Source organism: Tachypleus tridentatus, chromosome 13, assembly GCF_004210375.1.
Source record: "Tachypleus tridentatus isolate NWPU-2018 chromosome 13, ASM421037v1, whole genome shotgun sequence".
Lineage (NCBI taxonomy): Eukaryota > Metazoa > Arthropoda > Merostomata > Xiphosura > Limulidae > Tachypleus > Tachypleus tridentatus.
The window spans coordinates 116920115-116945782 of NC_134837.1; the positions used below are offsets into that span (position 1 = coordinate 116920115).

The 25668-nt window shown below is 31.7% G+C and overlaps 1 protein-coding gene across 7 annotated transcripts in view; it reads right to left on the reverse strand.

The window, feature by feature from the left end:
- Positions 1 to 1917: 1917 nt before the first annotated feature.
- LOC143240656 (piwi-like protein 1) overlaps positions 1918 to 25668 on the reverse strand; it is a 65476-nt gene continuing 41725 nt past the window's right edge. For all 7 annotated transcript variants that reach the window (XM_076483445.1, XM_076483439.1, XM_076483442.1 and 4 more), the window contains 6 exons: positions 15697 to 15821; positions 14937 to 15111; positions 13368 to 13521; positions 7582 to 7707; positions 7172 to 7319; positions 1918 to 3142 (listed from right to left, as the gene is read on the reverse strand). In XM_076483445.1, the coding sequence (XP_076339560.1) occupies positions 3026 to 3142; positions 7172 to 7319; positions 7582 to 7707; positions 13368 to 13521; positions 14937 to 15111; positions 15697 to 15821 (845 nt within the window). In that variant the 3' untranslated portion in view covers positions 1918 to 3025. The remainder of the gene's footprint in view (positions 3143 to 7171; positions 7320 to 7581; positions 7708 to 13367; positions 13522 to 14936; positions 15112 to 15696; positions 15822 to 25668) is intronic.

Here is a 25668-nt window from a genome sequence, read left to right on the forward strand (position 1 = left end):
AGAACCCACAAATACAAGGGTAAGTGATAAAAGGCATTCTTATGACACAGATAACAGTATGCAATGCAATGAAGAAACATCTCTATATGGAAAAGGGAAACAAGTCAGGTAACAATCTGTTTTCACGTTATCTCTGTTTAGCCAAAACATACCTCATGCAGCTAAAAATGAATCGGGTATTCCTGCTAACCCATATAAAGACATGCCATCAAATTCCTTGCCTTTAGATTCTCATGCAATTACAATGTTGCTAGGATTCCACCATCCTTACATACTAGATGAAATATGGAGAGTAAGCACAGAGTAGTATGCTTTGAATATGCTTGACTTATAACAAAGCCTTTTACAATGTAGAGTACACTGTAGGGCTATTATCAAAATGTACAATTGTCACAGTATGACTAATGTGACAAGGCTCCAAATTTGTTTTAATACAACATAAACAAACCTTTATATCAAAATAAGGACACTATCATTGTTACCACTATAATATCTGTATAATAGTTTCACACTATCATTGTTACCACTATAATATCTGTATAATAGTTTCACACTATCATTGTTATCACTATAATATCTGTATAATAGTTTCACACTATCATTGTTACCACTATAATATCTGTATAATAGTTTCACACTATCATTGTTACCACTATAATATCTGTATAATAGTTTCCCACTATCATTGTTACCACTATAATATCATAATGTTTCACCACTTGTTATCACTATAATATCTGTATAATAGTTTCACACTATCATTGTTACCACTATATCTGTATAATAGTTTCACACTATCATTGTTACCACTATAATATCTGTATAATAGTTTCATACTGAATCAATGTTGTCAGTCCTCTTTTTATTTCACATTGCTTGGGAAAAAATATTGAATAACTTCTTTTTCCAAGAACATTACAAATCCAAAATTGAATACTGCTTTCACACTGAACCTCACTTTCCACTTACATAATTATTCTTTTTCTATCACAGTTTCATATCTAAGAATTACATGTAGGGTGTAATTCTGATGTTAAAACTTAACAATTAACTCTATTCATGCTCTTCACAAATTAAAATACTTGATAAACTCCACTGGTTTGTAAAATCATTGTTTTGAATTTTTCTCAACCAAGACTTATCTACTTGTTACAATAACAAAAACACTTAATTATGAATGATGTCATTTTCTATTTAATTATTTTTCCAAAGTCTTTATGTACCAAATTGTTGGTTTCAAGGCCTATTATAGTAACAAGTTACATCCAGAAATGGATACAAAAATATTTTCAGTATTGCATTTAATCCATAATTTACTGCTAGGATCTATCTGTACACTTCATATATAAAATGAGTAAGTTAACCCAATGTTTGTGATCATTTCTATATCTTTGGTGCTGTAGCAGTATCTGAATAAAATAAAAACAAGTAATTAATCTGATGGTTAATCCTAATATGCTAAAATATCTGCATTCAAAAACAGCTTAAAATAATAAATGAATACCATATGGTTTTAAATAATAAGAATAGTCCTATAATAAACTGTAACATTTAGTCAATTGTTGATATAATAGTATTTTGTTTGTGATGCCCATTTACAAGTTTACTTTTGGACTACCTGTCACCCCAATGTGTATATAAGACATCAAGTATGAAGTGGTTCTCATAACTTTTGTTAATGTATTGTTATGAGAAAATGCTTTTTTCTAACAATTATCACCATATGAAGCCCATTTCATTTACTTGCTCTGCTTTTCCAAGAAACACCAATGACATGTAAATTGTAAATTCAGGAAAACTAGTCTGCTGTAGTGGGAGAAGCAACTCAAAGAACAGGTAAGGTTTCTAGACTCTACTTCATCTTTTCTGTACTGAGATTACTTTCGACAAAGAAAAGGAAGTAATAAGCTACACTACTTTTTGCTTTTGACTTTCTTTATCAGACAAATATTACAATATTTTTACAAAATATTTTTTAATTCTCTTTATGAAAAATATTCTTTCCAGTGGATGTTACATATTTTGTGACATGAACAAAGAAAATAAACATCTTTCAGTAAAACAACACTTTCAAACCCCTCATTTCCAGTTATCTTTCAATATTAATTGAATTTTTAAAACATCACAAAAAACAGAAAAATATCGTATAGAACAGGACTGTAATAAAGAAACCACTGAAATCACAAATCCTAAAGATGCATAATACATTACTTAAAGACAAATAAGTATATGCAAAAAAATGTTCTTAGGCACTTCAAATAATCTTGTTTCTTATTTCCTTGAAAAGGTTTTTTTTTTAAATTTTAGATTAACACAAGATACTAGTTGCAAGTGTTTTACAAAGTGCATTTTCTTCATATAACATCACATAAGGGGAAAATAAATCCTGAACCACCTTACATAAAAATTCTGCAAAGGCCAAGCAACAATACCAAAATAAACCATTTTAGTTCTAAACATCATCAGTTATAAAATATAACTCCTTCCCTCATTCCTCTGATAGTGTCTTACAGCAAAACCAAAACTGTAATATCATAATTCTGATGTTTTTGTACAGAAAAAACTTAATTTTTTTGTCTATTTTGAATCAAACAATTTATGTTAAATGTAGTTTGCTATATTATGGGGTGGGAAGACTTAAAAAAAAAACTTTTAATGACAAAAGATTCACTACCTGCTTATAGTGAATTACAAGAAATTACCAAAGAGCTAGTTGAACAGTGTTCACTTAAAAACTAAACATTTTTCTTTTAACTAATAAGACGATAAAAAGAAAACAAATCCTTTAATCAAGTTAAAACATTTACAGCATATAACCAAACTTTTAGGACATTTACAATGTGGAATAATAATGTTCATAGTCAAAATACTGTTTTGACTTAACAGAAGTTATATCATAAAAGAAAAACTGTCCAAAACACTTTAACATGTTGAACACATTCATGGAATATCAGTTTGATGCAAATTGTAATGTCTTGCATCATTTCAATGATAGCTCAGACATATCACACCACTTCACATGTGGCTACAAATAAAACAAGTAGTTTGACAATGCAGGGGATGGTTCTCTGTGAAGTGACTGACCAGCAAGGAAAGCTAGTTTATGAGCATACTGACATGGAGCAGGAACTCTAATTGTACCCTGAAAAAGCATAAACAATTTAAAGTTAAATTATAAAACAAATACTTATTGAAATGTTTGAAGATTTCTACAGTAGTTGTCAATTTTAAGTACATCTTTTAAGAGATTTCAAATGGTTCTTCTCATTTTTAGAAAATTTCAAACTTTACATTAAACAGTAATTAATTTTTGATTATCAGTTTTAAGAAAGATCACAAAATCAAAAAAATAATAGCAGTATCTTTATTTTTGAATTCTCTCTTACAGAAGTCCAATCTTGAATCTGAAATCAAATCCTCTAATTCATTATCTCCAAATCACTAAACATATACTAACTTGCAAAACAAATTTAATCACTTAGATGCAGTCAGTAAAACCTTTTTTTCCCCTGTGAATAATTTAAATACATGCAGATTATATTCTTTTTTTTCTTGGGGTGTGGAGTACACTTTCTCACTGCATTTCATCATCACAAGAAATCCTCAAACTCTCCTAGTACAAACATCATGACATTTTCTCCCTTGGTCTGCCCCCTTCTCTAACTTATCATTCATATCTAAAGTACAGATTTTAACAAATTATATAATATAGCTATTATAAAAGCAAAGTCTAACTGTCATAGTCTTCAAACTTCTTTGCTTACAAAATCATAACCTAGCAAACCAAACAAACTGCCACACTATTTTACAAATTGTTAATAATTATCTCTGCTGTTTTAAACCACTTACAGCCAACAAAAAGGCTAAGTGTTAATCTATCAATTGGTGTGTAGCCCAACATTGTTTTCAGTACTGTCAATTCCAACATTTAGTTTGAAAGTTATGTTACAATGTACAGATCAAATAACAGTGCACTATTTTAAGCCTCTTGTCTTAGAAAACCAGTTAAATATCAAGTTATTTTTGGCTTTGTGCATATTATTATTCTGTGCTCTTAGGTGCACTGTTTAAGAAAATAAAATTTATTATACTAATACCATCAATATAAAAAAGGAAACAAAAACATTAGGCAAGCATAAGAACTAATGTTTTTCACACACATTTTGTATTACTTATAAATGAGACTAAAATGTAAAAATTAGAAGTTTATTAGGTTAAACAAGGTAAGGTAATGAAAAATAATTTTTAAGATATGCTAGTGAGCAGCCAGTTCATTACATCAGCAGCATTCATAGCTACATGTTTACTAGGTGACTTATATTACAGAATTATTAGTTAGACAGTTAAAGAACAATAGCACAATAAAATTAATCCTAATGCAATGGGTCAAAGGCCATGTCATTATACTCAAAATTTTATTGAATTAGTATTATATAAATTTAACTTGTTAAAATTGGTATCAAATAGTAGATTATAACTCAAATTTTAACATTATAAATTTAATTTCTAACTTTAAAAATAAATATTTGAGAAACACACCTAAACAACGATTTTTGTGAGTCATGTGATATGATGAATGCAGCACTTGTTCAAATTAGATGCTTATGATGTTAAAATACAAAGTTTATGGCTTTGTATAAATTAGGAACTCAAATTACCAATATTTAATAGCTAGAATATAAAACAAAACCTTCTACCATTTCTATATGTTGAGATATGGCTTATATACTGAATCAAACAGTGGTCCCGCTTGCCTCCTTCAATTTTTGAAAACTGTCTGTTACTTACACGTAATTCTATATACGAGATGTGAATAACCAATCAAGCATTCAGTGGTTTTCACAGCTATTTTCAAACATAATGGCACCCTCTCTTTCTTTCTAAACACATCACAGTGCTGATAACTTTAGTCTTTGGGTTGTTCAGAATTTAATTTTTTTATACCCAAATACATCTCAGTTACTATGCTCAATAAATTGTAGTGGAAACATGTTATTGATATGATAATTTATGACTTTGTGGTTATTCAAATGAATATATAAAACTTAAACAACCTATAGTAACCAGCAAACAAATACAAGGTTCATAACTGGAAGAGATAATTACAGTATTTCTTTATTTATTGTTCTGTGTTTTAAGAAAAATAAGATAATGACTTGTTTGTAAAAAGTAATAATGTATAATTGAAATGTGATTATTTTACAAAATAATAGCCCACTAAATAACACAACCTAGATAGCCCAGTTTTATATTCTTGGAAACGGTTAAGTAGAAAAAGTTTGAGACTGTTAAGAGCCTTAGAACATTCAAAATAAATAACTGAAGTTTTTGTTATAATCCAAGTCATTTTAAAAAGAAAAGCAAGCAGTAGATTAGACTTTTCAGTTTTGTTTTATGTTGTTCACAAGGTTGTTCAAATCAATCAAATCCATATAAAATAGAGAAAATACAGTTTCAGAAAGAAAGGTATTTGATATTTAATTAGAAAAATTTAGAGGTAACATGAACGAAATTTTGAAACTTTCAGACAAAGAAAATTATTTTTTAACATTACTGACACAAGTCACAGGTCAAAGGCAATGTTTTTGCATTTGTTGTCTCACATTCAAAATATTTATTGAGCTATTATTTTATAAATGCACATCAATAACTTTGGTATCAAATTGTAGATTATAATTTAAATTTTAGTATTATATATTAGTTAATTTCTTAATTTAAAAATACATATTAGAAACACATCTAAATATCGATTTTTCTATCTTACATAGTATGTTGAATGGAGAATTGGTTCTAATTAGATGTTTGTTATGTCCAAACACAAAGTATATAGTTTCTTATGAATTACATACTCAAATTCCCAATACTGACAAATACAAACCTCCTACCTTTTCTATTTTTGAGACATTAATATATTTACTGAATTAACCAGAATCAATTTATATTGCACCTACTGTTTTATAGACTTTTTATAAGTTTTTAGTTATATACACGTATAAACAATGAAAAGTTTAAAGCGTCCCACTTGCAGCTTAATTAAAAAGTCAGTTAAGTTACAGTAGCTATAAGGACATTGTATTCTTTATGTTCATCATTCTGTATTCCAAACTGCATACATGAAATAACATACTATCAACAGACCAACCAAAAACCATTTAACTTTTACTTTCTTGCTGTTGAAGTCTTCATAAAAGACCAAACAAGTACTAAATTTTTTTCATGTACATTTATTTAGCTATGGAAGTAACAAAAATTAAGTTAGATAAAATATTAAAACGAAAGAAACATTAAATAATTTCTCCACGAGGAACCTGGTGAGCTTCTTGTTTACTATAGAATCCAGTACTTTATTCAGTGTAACTTATACTTTGCTCTCAATAGGCAATGTACTGCTTTTTTCAAACATTTATTTGTTAGACAAAAATCAATGGGTAACAAAACAAGAGTAAATTAAAGCAGTTATATGATCATTCAAAAGGCTGTCCAAAGTGGCTGAGTCCACATACAGTTAGTCATTGGAAGAGAAAACAATACAAGATATGAAGTTTTATTACAATCTTTTGATAGTTATTTTATTTAGGACATTCTAAAAGTTAATTAAATGCAAATACCTTCACTTTTAATACAAAAATCACTTGCACAAAGACTAACCAGAATCTCTGTCACATTGACCATGTAGATTGAGACAAATCTTTAAGAAAAATATGTAAAATTTATTGATATTTGTGTAATGTTTGATGTTAAAAACTCAAAATTTAACAAAATATATTTTATATATATTGTTCTAAAAATGAGACTGCAAAATGCACTGAAATGTGTAGTGTACAAGCCTGCTTCCATTCATCAGGTTTTTATTTTTAACCCTGAACGGTAAGTTATTTGTAATTTGTCATAACGTTGAGACTAGAAACATTTTTTGAACTGAGTACAAAATAATTGTATTATAAAATTTGAGATTTTTAACAAAAATATGTCTATTAAAAATGAATTTTTTAACGCTCAACATACTTGTAACATACTAAAAACTTAACAAATATCATGAACCTATACACAGTACAATCAGAATTACAATATAATCTTCCAATACAGACTTGATCTTATGGATTGACCAATGTTTAAGATCTTTTTATAGTAGTCAAAGATAAACACAATAAATAATTTTTACAATACTTACAGGCCAGTTGTAATACAGATGAGTAAGCTTATACGATAACCGCTGCATGTGGTCAGGACTAAGACTTGATGTGTCGTAGATAACATTGTACTGAGTAGGTGTTACCGTACCTTGACGAACACTTTGGGAGACCAAGTAAAAATCATACCTGTGGAAAACATAATCTCAGTTATAGTGAAGAAACCTCAGTTTCCTAGTTACCAAGTTTCATAAGCACACAAAACCAAAAAGAAAGAACTCACAGTTTTTAAAAGTGATGTGCATTAATCTAATATCACATTTTGTATACAATTCTTTTCATGTTCTATTTGTATGTTTTTTTACGCTTTAAATCTAAATGTTTTATAGGAAATTTCAATACCAAGTACGGCACCTTATGCAGCTTAATTTAAATACATTTCAATACATACCTTTCAGGACGTGTTACTTCATCATCAATCACAGTACCAGGTGGTGGGTTCTCAAACTGTCTACTACCTTTGACAAAGAATCTTGTAGATATTCGTTTCGTAACAACAACAAAGGCAAATCTCGGTCTAGAATGAAGTGGGGAATAACAAGTTTTTGATGCATCACAAATATCAAAACACAGGATATAAATCTATAATACTTTCAGATGTAAATTCACTATAACAAAAAACACAAAAAAGATTAAGTTATTCACTTGTACAAGTGAAAAAGATCAAACCAGTAACTATTTTGTTCAAAACTTAGAAATTTCCTTCTAAGAGTTATTCAGTGCTAACAAAAAGCTTTAGGAAATTCACTAACACTAATGGATTTTGTTCAGAGTATGCTGATATCAACTCAAAATCCAAATTTCAAACAATTTTTATCTTTACTCATAAAATAAGATCAGACCACTGTTTGAAACTAAATGTACCTCTGGATATATTTTATTTAGGTAATGATATACAGTAGTCTTACTTTTAAATTGTCCCAATATACAATACCCAAATTTTCTGAAAAATGTTACCAAACACTATGGTCATAAGTCAGTATCCTGAGAGCCAAACCTTATGACTTGGACCTTGTCAATGTAACAAAACTACTGAAATACAAAAGTGACAAGTGTGGGTGCAGCTTCTTATCAGCACTATATCAGCGTGTATGGAGATGTGCAGCATCATATACAGACTTTCCTATACATTAATATTTATTTGCAAGCTTTTGGCACTTTTACCACAGCCTTCAATGGGCAACAATGTATTGAACAATGCAAATTTGTTTACCTGTAGAATACTGCTTTAAAATATGTATCTAGGCAACAACTGTAACAATAATTAACATCTGGTACTAAATTTATAATTCTATATAAAAATTATGCAGATATAAAATATATTATTTTAATATGATAAATTTAATGAATATACAATTGTATGTATTATGAACAGAAATAAAAATACATTTATCATACTTCAAATAACAGATTTAATGTCTTTGATAAGTAACTTCCAAGCACTATTGAGTAACTGTTGTTTTGATTAACACCCACCAGTGGTCAACTGTTTTGTACTTGGATGCCAATAGTTTCTTTGATTTAACTCCATTAGAAGTTTCTGTATCATTTTTGCATTTTATTTTAGGTCTATTATAGGGTCGTTATCAAGAATATGCAAGGCTATAACTCGTGTTTATAACATAGTTCTTTATATCTCTTTAGTTTTCTCCAAACCTTATCTGTAATGGGTGATGTCTTTCCCCAAGATATTGTTCATTTCACTCATGCCAAGTGCTATAAATAAACTCTGTTCTTTGTGAGAGGACTGTAAATTAGAGATTTTGCCTTCTTAACATTGTCATGTAGTGTAGAATCACTTAACCCTTTCATCCTGGATATCCTTAACTATGCATGAGAAAGTTTTATTACACTACCTTTTGTCTATGTTAATAATGGTTTCTTGTGTTTAATTATACATTATATGTACTTATTAAAAAATCAAGGATTTCGTCTGTCACATGACATACTGCATAATGTTTTGTTTCAATTTCATTCAGAGTAAAAGCAACATTCCAGCTAAAAACTAAACAACTGGCTTGGATGAATTTATAAAGGTTCTCACTGCAGAATTAGAAAGGACAGGAAAATTTTGAATGGTAAACTATTTTTTGTATGTTATTAGTCCATGTTGTTTGATACATTATTTAATTAAATAAAATTTACTTAGTGCATCACAACCATTAGTATAAAAAGGAGGCATAAATGTCTTCAACTATTAACAGCAATAAAAAAGAAGATAGGATTAAGAACTTAGTTTCTTGTTTTTAATATTTATTCATTAGTTATTACAAAAGTAAGAAAAATGTAAAAATAGGATCTTTTTAGGTTAGTTAAGATTAAACAAAATAAATAAATAATAATAAAAATGTTTCACAAGACATGCATACATGCAGCTTGTGGGTAATGTGACTTTATTTTCCCCAAGTGATTTACAACTAATAATGGCACAAACAGTAGTTCAACATAGTTCAAAGGGCAATAAAACAATGTAATTTAATAATAAACAGATCTAAACTGTTAAGTTTAGAGTTACATAGGATAAAAGAATGTAGTTTCAGGTTACAATATGAAGCCATTCTAAAAATAAAAAGGGGTAATTTAGATCTGCTTCATATTTAGGTTGGTGAGATTGATCGATGTCAAATAGTATTAGGTTAGAGAAAAGAGAAAATATGAAGTTCATTAAAAAAACATCTGAAATGTATTTAGGAGTTTTTAAGAGATTACACATATCAACTGCGAGATTTTTGATATATTTTAAATTTAACATGAAAATCACTAAGCATAAAAATATTCAAAACAAATACTTGAAATATTCAATAAAAATATTTTTTCAGTTTACTAAAAACACTATGCATGTGAAAGACTGTCAACTTTTGTGAAGATATACACAATACACACTATACTGAAAGTTAAAATTAAAAATACTTTTTCTCATCCCATAAATCTCAAGTTTCCTTTATGTAATCCCTTAAAACTCATTAATACATTTTAAACATTACTTTTCAGCATAAGTATATTTTATTTTCTCTACTCTATCTCAAAACAGGAAGAGTCTATTTGACAGACATCATAACCATTAAAAATTATCACCCCTTTCTTTCTCTCTAAAACGAAATCAAATTGTGACACGAAATTATATTAATTTATCTTAACTAACTAAGCTTGTAAAAATATACACTAATTTATAATTAAATGTTATTGTTTTAATACCTTTTGAATTGTATCTAACTGCTGTCTGTACCATTAAGTTGTGAAATCACTTGTGGTGGGTGCAGCACATGTGCATGCCTCATGAAATATTATTATATTACAATTTTAGTCATTTTCATAATAATTAATAAAAAATAAGCATTAAAAACAACAAATAAAATACTCAAACTATTTTCTTGCTGTTGCGTGTTAGTGAAACTTAAGTCTACTTTTAAAAAAAAAAATACAAATGGTAGTAATGCACTAATTAATTTTTATTTAAATAATACTCCAAAGATTACAACTAGGCTTCCTATATCAAACAACCAGGAAAAATGCCTAAAGTAAAAGACAATTAAATGTAAAAGAATATCAAATTAAAAATGAAACAAAGAACTAAAAACAGGTATTAAAAGATGCATAAGTAGAACTAAAGAAGTCTATGGCCCATAAAAAGCCAAAAACACAATAAAATTGGACAGTGTCACCAGCACCTCTGACACCATCCAATGTCAAGAATAAACTCTTAGAAAACAAGTTTAATATGCTGTTCACAGTTGTAACAATAACATTACAGTAAAATGTGTACAACTGTGACTTAGGTGTCACAAAGAATATACATTGGTTGTTCAGTACTATATTATAGAAAACAAGTTATACACTGTGAATATGTAGCCTTGCTTAAATAATTTCTTCTTTCTGATCCATATAGAAACAAGACAGTCAGAGAGTAACAGTAGGTATAATCTCAAAGTTTTTATGACACTGTTCACCCCAGTTGAAGCAGAAGATAAACAAAAATTAGGCCAGTTGTTATTGGATACCAATAAGAACATGATGAGAACTAATATTAAGAGATTCCAGGGCTAGTAGACAGCTAAGAGAGTCAGTGTAAATAGTACAGAGGAAATGGTACACAATTCAGTAGTGAACACAAACTGCAGTGCACCAAAGAACATAAACCAATATTATGCAAAAAGCAGAACTTTTGTGGTTTTGTAACAAAATATTAAGTGTTGTTACAAATTCATCCAAACTAGTCACTGTAATTCCAGTAGGAACCGAAAATTGTAAGTGAAATGACATTTACCTATTCAGAACACAACATTAAACAACATGTCATTAGACAGATGAAAACTTTGATTTTCTATTGGTTACATATAATTAAATATAAGAGAGAACTATTAACATATCCTGAAACAGAGAATGTGATAGGTGAAGTATGATTTCCTATTTATTAGCTCTGAAATATGGAGGCAATAAAAAATTATGATTTGTCTGAGCAATGATGATTTTATAGTGAGTAATTTATGTTTCATTTCATACTTTTTGAAGGGCTTGTGGATAAAAGGGAGGAGGTTCATAGAGAAAATACATGTGTCATACTAGGGGAAATTCAGGATTTTAAAAATATTTCCTTGTAGAATTAGGAACATAAAACTTGTACACTATCAAAATGTGGATTATTAAGATTTTAAGCTATACTTATTAGTATAGCCTAAACAAAAGTAGTTTAATAAAACTTTGAATGTAAGACACTAAAACTTTGTGAGAAGATTAAGAGGAAACTGGTATGTTGAGAATTAATCATTTTTAAATTTTGTTTTTGTCTCTTCATAATTTTGTGCAACTATTTCAGTGAGTTTTCTTGCACTAGATGATTACCATATGATTACTATGATTACCATAGCCAAGTTCTCAACTGTTGAGAGTGGCAATTTATTCTACTGATTTTTGTGTTTTGTTGAAATTGTTAGTGTGTACTTCAGTGTTTTTTTTTTTTAGAAGCCTACAGCAAAATCAGATGGGTATATTGCACCAAATCTTACACACACACACACACACACACTGTACAAAATAATGCTATGTACATGACTTATTTAAAAGTTAATTAGTTTTTCAATGAAACTTGATTTATGTGACTATAAATACATAATATATAAATTTGTTGTGAGTGGCCTCATTTGTACGCGATGCTTGTTAAAGACGTGCTTTCATAAAATTTCCGACAAAACTATTAGGCTTGATAAATAACGATTGGGTTAAAAAAGCCAATACAAGCATAAGAATTAACAATGTACTAAGTGTATATGTAAAATACTTGTAATTTCCAGTATTATTGCCAACTGAACTTTTAAGAACCTCAAATTTTATAAACCAATATGCAGAGAGACAGTTTGATATTGTTAGTTTGCGACAATTAGTATACTGTAAACCCTTGGAAGCTATAACCGTGATAAACACTTATTAATTGGAAAACTTATAATATTTGACTATGAATGTTCACAAATTTTGAACATTACAAACTGTAACTTCAGTAAATTAGCTTCAGATGTTAGTATTTCTACAAAGATATTGTATAAATTCAGCAGAAGGAACCCACATGTCAAGAAGCAAGCTGGCTTCCTGTCCAGTAAAGTGTACCTGTGTATCAAAAAGAATTCATTCGTTCATTGTGAACCACTGATAAAATATTCAGTTCCACACAGAAGACTCAGTATTGTTTATAAATTTGTAAAACTTTTGTATATAAATCATTACTTGTAATAACTATTATTATAAATAGTATTATTATTTGTATATTAAAATATATTTGTGTGAAAAAAGAAGACTGTATAAATCTTGCTGGTAAGTATCACAAATTTGATACATATTGACATTTAATTAACTTCTAAATTAAAATTTCTGGTTATTTAAAATTGGTAAAAGAACCAAAAGCTTGCAAATAAATTTATTTTAATTTGGATAAAAGTCTATATATGGATATTTATCTACACGTTTTAATAAACAGCATACTAGGATATAGTTTTAAATAAAAATTCTACAATTCCTTGAGATCTCAGAATATTTTGTTCTTGTTACTTTACATAATATGAAGTGTTTATAATAGCTCACACTTCCATTATTTAAAAACTTTAGACAAATTAGATAAGTAAACATGTTTTACTTTAAGATGCGTGACAGTAACAGAAAAAGTTCCCAATTTTAAGTACAAGAACTTACGTATAATCAGGAGCCAACTCTCTGTAACTCCTACGAAGCTGCTCAAGCTCCCATTCTTGAACCTGGTGGATCTGTCCATCAGATACACCATCTCTATAGAAAATGATTCTGTCTGGAAGACTGCCATTTACTTCAGAGTAGCGTTTGAGAGCAACTAAAGAAAATTCACCAATTATCACTCGTTATCACCAATTTATATAAAAAAACATACATGCATATATTTCATGCAATATAGTTTTAGAAATCAGTTTTTCTAAGAATACATATATATACTTTAAGTTTACTAAAACTGTTTTTAGAGCTGGCATGACCATCACACTAAAGAGCTCTTATGCTAATTATATACATACTTTACACAATAAACCACAATGTATTATTACCACATTAAAGAAACATAATCAAACTGAAAATTGGTTTTAAAAGTTAGCTGATAAATTTGTGTAAACTATGTGAATGAAAACAAATTGATTTTTATTTCAGTTACTGTTAAATAAAACATTATACTTAAAAAGTATATCAATAAAAATAACTTGGTAAGTTTAACATGAAGCCATACAAACTGAGAAAAAACAGTTTTGATTCATAGTTAATTTATACAATTAAAAAAGTCATTTTTCAGTTCTTTAACACAATGACAATATCAAATTCAAACAAAACCTCATTCATGAGAAAATACTACTTACAGTAAAACTTCACTATAAGCACATGATAAGAACTAACACAGTAACAATAATACATTTTAAAAGTTTTAGCTCTGAAGATCGAGAGAAAAAACACTTTTTTAATTGTTTCACATCTAGTGGGCACATACAATAAAAATACATACAGTTTTAAGATTTTGTAGGTTTGAAATGACAAAGTAGTTCAAAACAGATTGTACAGGGCTTTTACGAGTTCAATATAGGGTTAAACTGGTACCATTCTTTCATTATTACCAATATGGAAAGACAAAATTCTAAAAAACTGTTACCAGAATAACAGAAAAAAAAAACCAATATAAAACCTTTTCTTATTGGAAAATAAATATTTCATTCTTGAAACTATAAAAATCCATTTCACTTTTTACATCTCTGGCAGTACAACATTTGATTTTGCAACAATCTGCAAATCTACATGAAACTTCCAGTTTTGCAACATCAGCATTTCACAACAGAATGAGGTTCAGACTGAATTAAATGGCAAATTAAGTAGTAGTAGTGTATTATTCACACTACCAGTTCTGAATCCACTTGTTAGATTTGACTAACCTAAATATTTCACAAGCTTTAAGCAACAATGGTATGCTGGCAGATAGCATGGAAGCTTCCAATAAGTCAAATTTTGACAGGTCTATTACCATCTAAAAAGGCACTCAGTGATGATGTTGTAGAACTACCTTATTTAAGTTTTTAATTGTTTAACTTTTAGATCTACTACATTTTCAATTACAGGTGAAAAGAAAATTCCCATTTATGGGAGTTAATTTATGACATGATTGAAAAACCTTGCTGTCGAACCAGAAACCACGAGATCCAAGAAAGTTAAAATTATTACACGTAAAGACTGAATAAACAGATGCAAGACACTCACCTGTGATATGTACTTTCAAGGCATCTGAAAGCTCTTGGTGAGTGTTGTGAAAAGCTACACGTGAATACCATTGAGTTAGATTTTTGTTCAAGCTGGCCACAAAACCACCAGCTGAACGTCCTTTCTGAGAAGAATCATGATAAGTATCATAGCCAATCACCATCAAGTTGAACAACTGCAAGAAAGTTTCATATTAATTATAAGTGTCAAAGTAAAAAAAAACTTACCTTATACTTCAAACATGGTTAAATATACTAGTACTTTAGAAATACCAAAAGACTTCCTTCCAAAGTATTTTTCCAGTGTCAATAATAGTTGTCACTTTAAATAATGAACATATTTAGTTCTTTATACAAAACCACTTTTAATTCAAACTAAGGGTGAAATACAGTCTTTACTCATACATCTGCTAAATATAATCTCATTTTAGAGTTGTTAATCACAACACTAATAGAATTTCACAAAAGTGAGAGGTATCAGAATCAAAACATATCTTATGTTCAAAACCAACAGATCTCACTATAACTTCTTTAAAAACATTATTCAAACTCACTTAAGTTATTTTCAGGGCAACATCTTAAACTTTAAAAATTGGAGCAGTTTTCAAACAATGTTTTAGCATTGCACCAATGAGTTTTATAGTGTCATACAATTATTTACATATAAATCTAATGATTAGTAAATGTGTGTATTTGAGGTTTTGCATTAAGAACTAATATGATGTTGGCATTAACTTTTTAAGTCCATCTTCTATTCTTACCGGAATTTCTAATCGCCAAGGAACACCACCCATCTTACAGTTAAGCTGCACACCAATTTTAGTGGCCACACTCATCAACATTTGCTTCTTGCTCAAGGTTCTGGCAACAACAACTTGTGACGGAACTAACAAATAATTAAAAATTTATTATCTACCATATACTGCTCTACATTACAGCAATAACAACTGTGATAGTCCTATTTAAAAAATAAAGTAAACTTATTCTCCACATATAATATGGTATCTTATGTAAATTATGACTTGGGATTGCTTTGAGAAACAAGTGAGAATTGACAAAGTCTAAAATGATTTACAGATACTGTTAAATTTCCCATTATTCAGCAGTATTCCTTTATAGTATTTAAATGCATTGGTAAAAGAAGGAAAGATCATTCCAGAAAGAAGAATTGATTGATTGATTTAGTATTTTATGGCACAAAGCAGCTAAGCTATCTGCACCAAATATCCAGTAAAAAAATAAAAACAAATTAAATGTAGTAAAATACATAAAAGGAAATGAAGGTAAAACAAAACATCATTGAAAAACAGAAAAAGTATAAAACCAATATTGACATCTAGTTTACAATGTTAAGAGAGACAGCAGAGTATGAGAAGTTGTAAATGACTTTCTCTAGCAAAAAGGTAATGATCATAACCTGCCAAGACTAACAGGTAAGTACAAAAACCACCGTCAGTCACATGACGTTGGCCTTTCCAGTCCTGGTTCCAGGTTATGTTGTCATAACAGCCATTATCAAAAGGTAAAATAATAAAAGTGTAAAAAGTCATAGCAAAATCATAATAAAAATTAGCCAAATGTCCTGTAAAAAGGTAAAAGTAAAATAAATGTAGTAAAATTCGTAAAAGGAAACAAAAGTAAAAACAAAACAGCAATTAAAACAGAAAATGGCATAAAACCAATGTTGACATTTAGTCTACAAAGTTGTAAAGGACTTCCCGTAGCAGAATGGTAATGATCATAACCTGCCAGGAAGACTATCAGGTAAGTATAAGAACCACAGTCAGTCACATGACGTTGGTCTTTCCAGTCCTGGTTCCGGGTTATGTGTCATTATAGCCAGTACCAAAAGGTAAAGTAATAAAAGTGTTAAAAAACATACAACAAAACTGTAATAACAACTCGCCAGGACGACTAGCGGGTAGTTCAAACAGCAGTGTTAGTCACCTGAAGTTGGCCTTTCCAGTCCTGGTGTTGAGTTAATGTTCTGGCCATTTTCCAGTGTCAAATTGAACGAGAGAGATTGAGACTCTGATGAGGGAACCACAATTAAAAAGGTGTAATGAATAAATATCAAACACTTAAATGAGGCTAAAAAGATTAATAGCCATTAAAAAACTAAAAACTTTATTGAGGTAGACAGTGTCACCATCACCAATAACACTGTCCAACGTTACAGACAAACCCTGGGACAGAACATGTTTAAAATATTGTCATCGTTGAGAGCCGTAGTGATGGCAAGAAAGTAAAATGTGGCTTACAGTGATTTGAGTGTTACACAAACTACACACTGGTGCATCAGTTCTAGATAAAAGAAAACGATGAGTTAAAAATCTGTGACCAATGCGTAGCCTAGTTAGAACAACTTCCTCCTTCCAAACCTTATGGAAGCTAGACGGCCAATGCCCAATATAGGGTTTTATTTGAAAAAGCTTGTTGTCTCGTTGCTCACTTCAAGTGGACTGCCAGCTGGCACGGAGCTGAGCCTTGAATACAGGACCATAGTCCATGTACGGAATAGGCATAGTGGTGATAGTGCCAGAGAAGATAGATTTAGCTGCCATGTCTGCAAGCGCATTCCAGCAAATACCAACGTGGCCTGGTATCCAGAAAAACTGGATAGAAGTAGATGTTAATGAGAAATGGGCCAGTCAGTTTTGAATATCAGCGAGAACAGTGTGTGAGCCAATGTGAAGTGAGTCCAAAGCCAGCAGAGAATTAAGGGAGTCAGTATAAATAGTGCAGTAGGAGTACTGCTTAGCTTCAATATGATCCAGGGCAACAGATATGGCATACAGTTCAGCAGTGAGCACAGAAGCTGTAGAGGGGATTCTGCATGCAACCACCAAACTGCAACAAACCATGGCAGAGCCCACAGAATTACCTGATTTGGAACCATCCGTAGAAATTGGAATAGAATGATTGTTCGAAAGATGTTCAGTAAATAAAAGATGGTACTTCCAATTGGGAATATCTGTCTTTTTCAGATGACTTAAAGAAAGGTCACGTTTGGGGGCTGTAATAAGCCATGGGGGAATGGGCTGACCAGTAGATTCTGCAATGCTATCCAAGGACAGAGCCAATTCATTCAATTGCGCCTGGATGCGAAGGCCAAAAGGAGCAATGGCAGATCGTCTGTTTTGCAAAAGTAAGGCCCACTGAGGAAGGAAAACACATCCCCAAGTGGGATGCTTTGGTAAGGAGTGAAGTTTTGAAGAATACTGTAAAGACAGTTGCAAACGGCGAAGGTGCAGAGAAGGTTCGTGAGATTCCATGTATAAGCTCTGAACTGGGGAGGTGCAGAAAGCTCCAGTGCAGAGTCGAAGTCTTTGATGATGAATGGGGTCCAGCATCAAGGCCGAGGGTCTGGCAGAGCCATAGACCATTGATCCATAGTCGAGTTTTGAACAAATAAGAGCATGATATAGCTTTAACATATATATGGAGGTCTCACAAAATGCCATACATTCATGTTGTGTCATAAGCCTTCTCAATAACAAAGAATATTGAATTTCAGCTTCCACCTGGGCACGCAGGTAGGGTGGCATCGACCACGGCCAGTCTCTCTAAAAAAGTATAGGAAAATGGTCATTGCCTAGTGGATTATTGTCAACCCTCCATGAAAAAATGGGAAAATAATGAAAGGGAGCAAACTGAGAGGTCAATAGCAGTAAAGGACTGACTAGGTGCGTGAAAATAAGTGGAAGAACCAGTATTGAAAAAAGATTGTGATCAGAGAGCATATGCTCTACAGAGCAACCCCTCCCTATCAATAACAGCACTTCGCAGAGGGGATGATGTCCATTAAAGTCCCCCAGAATTAGAAATGGAGATGGCAACTGTTCAACAAAAGCATCAAGGTCTGATTGATCATGTCTCTCCAGGGGACAGAGAGAACAAACAGTGATAATATGACCCAAGGAAACACGGATGGCTATGGCCTCCAAGGAGGCGTGTGTTGAGTGACAAAGACAGGGTGGGCACATGCTGATCAACCAATAGTGCCACCCCTCCCATCCATCACACAGCCTGCCATTTCTGTACAGAGAAAAATACAGAGTGGTGACTGTATCAGCAGGTTTTAGAAATGTTTCTTGTAAGAAAAGACATACAGGATGGTAGGAAGCAATCAGTGTTTTGATATCATCCAAATTAGAACGTAAACCTCGACAGGTCCATTGTATCAAGGTGGCCATTTTTAATGATGGGTAGACGAAGTAGCAGGAGAACCCTCCTGCTTATGAAGTCTTTTTTCCTTACTGTCCTTATTCGGAGGAGGTCTATCGACCTCCATGGATCCTGCCCTGGGTGGATTGGGCAGGTCTTTGTTGTTGGAAGGAAATTCCAGTGACTGAGGATGCGAATGAATGATTGTTTTGCATTGTGGGGTGGGAGAAAGATATATCAGAAGAAATGCCTGTATTTGAAACCGAAGGATGTGGATCTTGAGATTTGTTGGAACGTATGAGAGGAACAGAGATGGGTGTAGAAGTCGATTCATCAACCTTTTTAACCATGGAGGTCAAAAGGCTTTTCATTTGTTTTGAAAACAATTCTCTTGGAGGCACAAAGAGATCTGTCTGCCCTCCCACTGTAGTTGTGGAATGAAGTGCAGTAGCATATATCTGAGATGGAGTGGCGGACAGCAATTTCCCAGCCTCAGGAAAACTAATGTTATGAGTCGTTTTCAAACATGCACCTCTTTTTCCTCAAACCATTTTGGGCAAGAACGAAAGTAGGAAGGGTGGGAACCATTGCAGTTGACACAATGTGGGTCCGTGTGACACTCATAGGCATCGTGGTCCTTGCCACCACAAAGAGCACATGTCAGGGAACCACGACAGGACGTCTTTGAATGGCTGAACCTCTGACATGGGAAACATCGAAGAGGGTTTGGAATGTACAGCTGTACCCTGCAAATTAGATAACCTGCTTTGATGGTGGCAGGGGCACATGGTGATGTAAATGTCAAAATGAGAATATTTGTTGGCAGTGTAACTCCGTCTTTGCGGGTGGAGATGCGCCTCACTGCAGAAACTCCTTGAGTGGAGAGACCAGCGAGAATCTCTGACTCAGGGACGTTCTTCAATTCCCTCTTGACAATAACTCCTCGTGATGAATTCAAGGTAGCATGAGGGATAACCTCAATAGATACATCCCCAATTGCCTTTGAATTCAAGAGGAGTTCACTGTGTTGGGATGTGGATATTTCAACCAATGTGTCTTTAGATCGAAGCTTCTTTACTGACTTTGGAGAGCCAGCAAGTCCCTCTAGTCCTTTCTGAATAAAAAAGGGGGACATTTGCCCTAAACGTTTTTCTGAAAGAGAATGTAATATAAGAAAATAGGGTACAGGTGTTACAGATGTTGAAGATTGCTGCTCAGAGTCTTCAAGACGTGGTCCTTTACCTATTGACTGTTTTTTCACTATTCTATTTAATTTTTTTGTTTGAGGATCCATAGGAAAAAAGGAAATTTTCGGTACCCACTGACCTTACCCACCATGGAGCCCTACGAGGGGATGCACTACAATGTCATGCAAGGACATTGCAGCAACACCAGGGTTTCATGATCACTATATTCAAACACCACCATCAGACACAATGTCCACAACACTCGTTGAGAACTTCCAACGCTGGTACTTGGTTGACTCTATCCCAAGTGGACCAGCCGATTGACCCAAGGGGGGCCACCCAAAGGCCGCCCGTCTACAGGAATTCAAGGCCAAAGTGGTGTGTTAGGGTTGGACCCCTCAACCACCAGGATCCTCTTCTCCCCTTCATGGGTCGCCACACACGGCAAACATATGGGTGGATGTTTAGATTCCAGAGGAGGTAAACTGAAAGAACAGAACCTTCCTGGAGGTCCCCTCACCACGTACAGCAATCCACACCAAGGGGAGAAGGAAGAAAATGGACTACCCCCTAACCCTCTTAACATTCACACACCACAGGTAGGTAAATTAAGTTCAAAAGCTTTTAAACAGACATAAGCAAAGAGCACAGAGTCCCATAGTCACTAAAGAAGGAAAACATTTGCTGGAACTGTAAACAAGATAATTCATACAGATCTATGTTTATTAAAGCAGTGACACATACCATCACAAACTTCTCCAAAAAACATTTTGCTAAATGGAAGATCAACTATCAAAAGCTCTAAAAGAAGTACACAGCATATGACAAATGAAAATATACCGTCACAATGGGTGAAGCATGTTTACTTTACTGAAACAAAGGCCTGGCAAGTTATTCTCATCCTACTGGTAATAAAACTTTTCAAAAAGGCTACAGAACACAAGGCAAAAAACATTTAAGGAATTTATGATGCTTGCATGATACAGACATAATGATCAGTTAAACACAGGGAGATCTTATAAAATTGCTAAAAGAATTTTGCATAATATTAGATTGTGTTAATGCCATTACACCATTTTTGTACATATTGCAAGATGCAGTTCCGATAGTAAAAAAATGCATCTAGCAACATAGTCAACATGCCAGTTCCTCCACTAGAAGAGAGTACAAACAAATATTCATGCTTTAATATTTACACAAATTTGGATAAGAGTTGATCAAACATGTTGGACTCAACTCTTTGCTTATTTATTTTTTCACTGTAGTAAAACTGTGCACAAATGCTTCAGTAAAATCAAAGTTCTTTACGTCTGGTCTGTTGATCATAATGCAAATAATTTTGCCACTCACATGTTTAAATAATAGGATACTCTTATCATCTAGTAGATTGTTTTCACAGCATCGTTAACTGCCTTTTCTTTCTTACCTTTTTTTTTTCTTTTCAAAAAAAAAATACCACTACATACTTGTACTTCTTACTTTCTAGGTCTTGTCAACAATGTTTTGAAATTACCTGTACCTACCCTTAACATGCTTTTAAAATTTCAGCTTTCTGAAAAGTTCACAAAACATTTTGTTGTTGAATTCTGAATAAAGTAAGAACTGTACAAAAGTAATTATTCAAGTTAGTAGTTTCAAGCTATGTTTCTACAGGTTCATTTTCCTTGTGATCTGAACTGGTCACTTCTGCAGTGGTAGATTATCAGTTGAATTGGCCACTTGGTTGCTGTTTTATTAAACAAGCACAATTTCTTTGTGGCAAACATTGTTCCCACAGCATGTGAATTATAAATCTGTGTCACACATAATATTATCTCAGTTTTCAGTTCATGTAGCATTTACGTATTATGGAGACTACTGAATCCAGCCAATGTAACCGAGCATTACAAACCATGATGCAAAATCAAAATAAAAGTATAAGGTGCTGGTAGGAGGACAATTTTTGCATTAATTTTCATTTTTATGCACCAACTGATACAAAGTATGAATTTTTTCAAATATTACAAATGCACAGCTCAAATCATTCTGTGTTATCTCACGAACTTTCCATTTGACCAGTGGCAATTTGAGTTACTAATACTTCTTGAAACGCACACAACAAAGGCAGTTTATCCATTTAGGATACTGCACAGTGACCACACTTTTTAATGTTATCACCAAAGCATTATTACAGCATAAACAATTATAATTATTATGTTTCAATTTTTAATACACAGAAGGCACATTAACTATTGTAAAATGGAATATTTTTTAAGTATGCTTCCTTTAGGTTATATATTTAGTGAAGTAATATTTTCTGTTGTGTTTACATGCACAAAATGTATGAAACTTTTGGCTGCTAACTGAACACTGTATTAAAATAACATTTCCAGTATCTGTACATGTACAGATATTACCATATCCAAGGTATAATTGTCTTTCATAGTACTTCATTTTTATATACTTATAGAATTTACAGAAATACATCATATTTTATATGTATAAAGCTTTTTTTAAAAAAAAAAGTTTAAATGTTCAACATTTTAGACAAATCTAAAATTCCCAATACAAATAATTAAGTTGTAAATTCTAATTATACACACAATCATTTCACACACAGAACCAGACCCACTAACAAAACATCAATACCACATTATTCCTACACCACCATGATAGATTTATGCTCATAGGTACAGTAAGTGGCACAGACAAATGTTACTATATCCAAACATGTCTGTCACTGAAAGTGACAGTAAAATGAAAAACAATTTAATAAGCATAATGAATATTACTTAATATAAAGAACATACTATATGTTTGATAAATGGTTTAAAACATAAACATGATAATATGTTACAATATTTACCATCTGCAACCAAGTTATACCAGTTTTTAGGGATTACCCATAATTAATCAATCTAGACAAGGGCAGACAAAAATAAGACTAGACAATATATATTGGTGAACAAAACAAACAAATGGTGTGTTTTAATACTTTAAACAGCTTGTTTCATAAAATAATTCACAAGAATGAATTAGTCTCACCAATGCTGCATGTTCTTGAAATTCCAATACACAGAAATACAGGACTGACATGTGAGCAAAAGTATTTTATAAGAAACCTTTCTACAAAAAATCAGATGCGTTACAAATACTTGACATCTGTGAATTGCAAATCAGTCTGCCTTGAACAAGTCAGCATGAAAAGTGGTGTTCATGTGAAGAATTAAAATGCTTTTGTCCACCGACAGCTGGCATAACTTATAGAATATCCAAAACTGTCCTCTACAGTTTTTCAGCATCCATGTATACTGTATCTGGTATTATTTCTTCTCCAGTTATTCTATTTTTATTTCCTGTGGTAGAAACAGGTGAGCCATTTTCTTGTCTTTATACATGAAAAGAAAAAACATCTTTTCTAAGGAAAGCTGTTTCACTTTCTTTCATTGTTGAAATTTCAGCTTTCAGGCTTCATAGCAATCATCTATTGAGTCTGATTGTTCTGCAAACTCATTTTATGTTATAAGAACAAAATTGCTGTGGAAGTAATGTTATAATAATTGTCATGGTTTATGTGGCACTACAATCCAAGACTGGAAGAATAGTTTCTTCCAATTTTTCCCCTCACCAGTATAAATCTCCACATTACAAATATAACCTGTGTCACTCTCACATACCATTCTCACTAGGTCATATTTTACACTTCTTGCATGGTTGTCTGTTTAGAATTTTAGGCATCCTCACCACAAAATCATGCCCTCATCCAATGACAACATTATTTCCAAATGTCTGTAGATGTCCATTAGATGATATTTTATGTTTGATTATGGTAGGTACACATTCAATAACAAAATATTTCAAACAAGTCATCACCAAACGTTAGACTTGTCATGGCAGCAATACCTTCAAGTTTGGATATAGTTATAGCAACCTCTGGATTTCCTACAAACATTTCCAAGTTTGGTGGAATATCTATTTTTGACCAATTATCATTATCACAATACAAAAATCAATAACTAACAGGAACATCTGTAAAATCAAGATTACTTCCTTATTCAGAATCAGCTGAGAGCACAACAACTTTATATATTTGTTTTGTAGGTCTAACAACAACAGTCAGAATGATCCACATACACATCTGAATCTTTACCTTCACTTGAAAGATTAATATCTGACAAATTATCATCAAAATAGTTCAGTAACTTTATCTTCTCTCAACATGTTACATTTTCTGTGAGAAGTCATTTATAAAAATATGGGTATTGTAAGCAAAGATCAGAAAAATAATAATTGTCCAGAACAAAATAATATGTGCCTGACTCCTTTCAAACTCAATATTTTAACATTCATCATAAAACATGAGTACGCTTGTCACCTGTCTACAATGTGCTAAAACACTAAAGTTTGTAAGACTGAAATAACTTATTTAACATAAACAGCTTCTCTAGATAATAATCTGTTAACAGCTTTTAGGTAGTAGAGAAAGACATTTTCCAGAGCTCTTAGATGTTGTTTAGGCAGTAATAGAGTTACTGTTTACACAGTCTGTTGCAAATGCTTTCACACTTCACAACAATTAACACTAAGCAAGGACAGTGATGTAAATAAAACAATGTTTATCCATGAAATATACCTAATGACATGCTAAATGCACTATAATTAATCTGAACATCATTTTCTGCCACTAATTTCTTTTCTTTCTTTTTATTATTCTTGCCCTAGAAGTGTCATGTATTCCAAGAAATGTACCTATTCTTCTAAATTTTTTTTCTGTAAAATGAAATTCTCATTTGCAGGCCAGGAGTTTGAAATATAAAATCCACCAACTTTTCCAGTTACCCTTACTTTTGGGAACCATGATGGAGAGCAATTTCAAAGCAACTTCAAATCATTCACATTTTTGGTAACTCAAAATTTTGCAAGCAAATATTCATGGAATATCATTTGTAAAATTAAATACATTTTCATGTTTGAATATAACTTCAATTTTAAGCAGTCGTTTTACAGTTACAAATGATCATTCAGAAGTTGAATTGTAGCTGAATTATAACCCATGGAAGTCTTAAAGCTAACTGAAAAACATCATTTTTTTGGCAAGTTGCACAATTTTACATCAGCACATGAAAGATTTGATTTCCAACTTGCTTATCTTTTATACTTTACACGATTTTCACAAAATCTGCAGTTTTCTGATGAATTTTCTAGCCACGTCTTGAATATACATTGTTTTAACATTTTTACTCTAGTCCTGCAATTAAAAAAAATACTCACCAGGATGTATTCCTCTACTCTCACACACTGGTTTGTATGTTTTGTCAATTCTTATTATACGTAGCAGTGTTTGATGATTATTCATATATTTCATTTAACAAGGATCAGTGCAAGAGATTTCATCACATT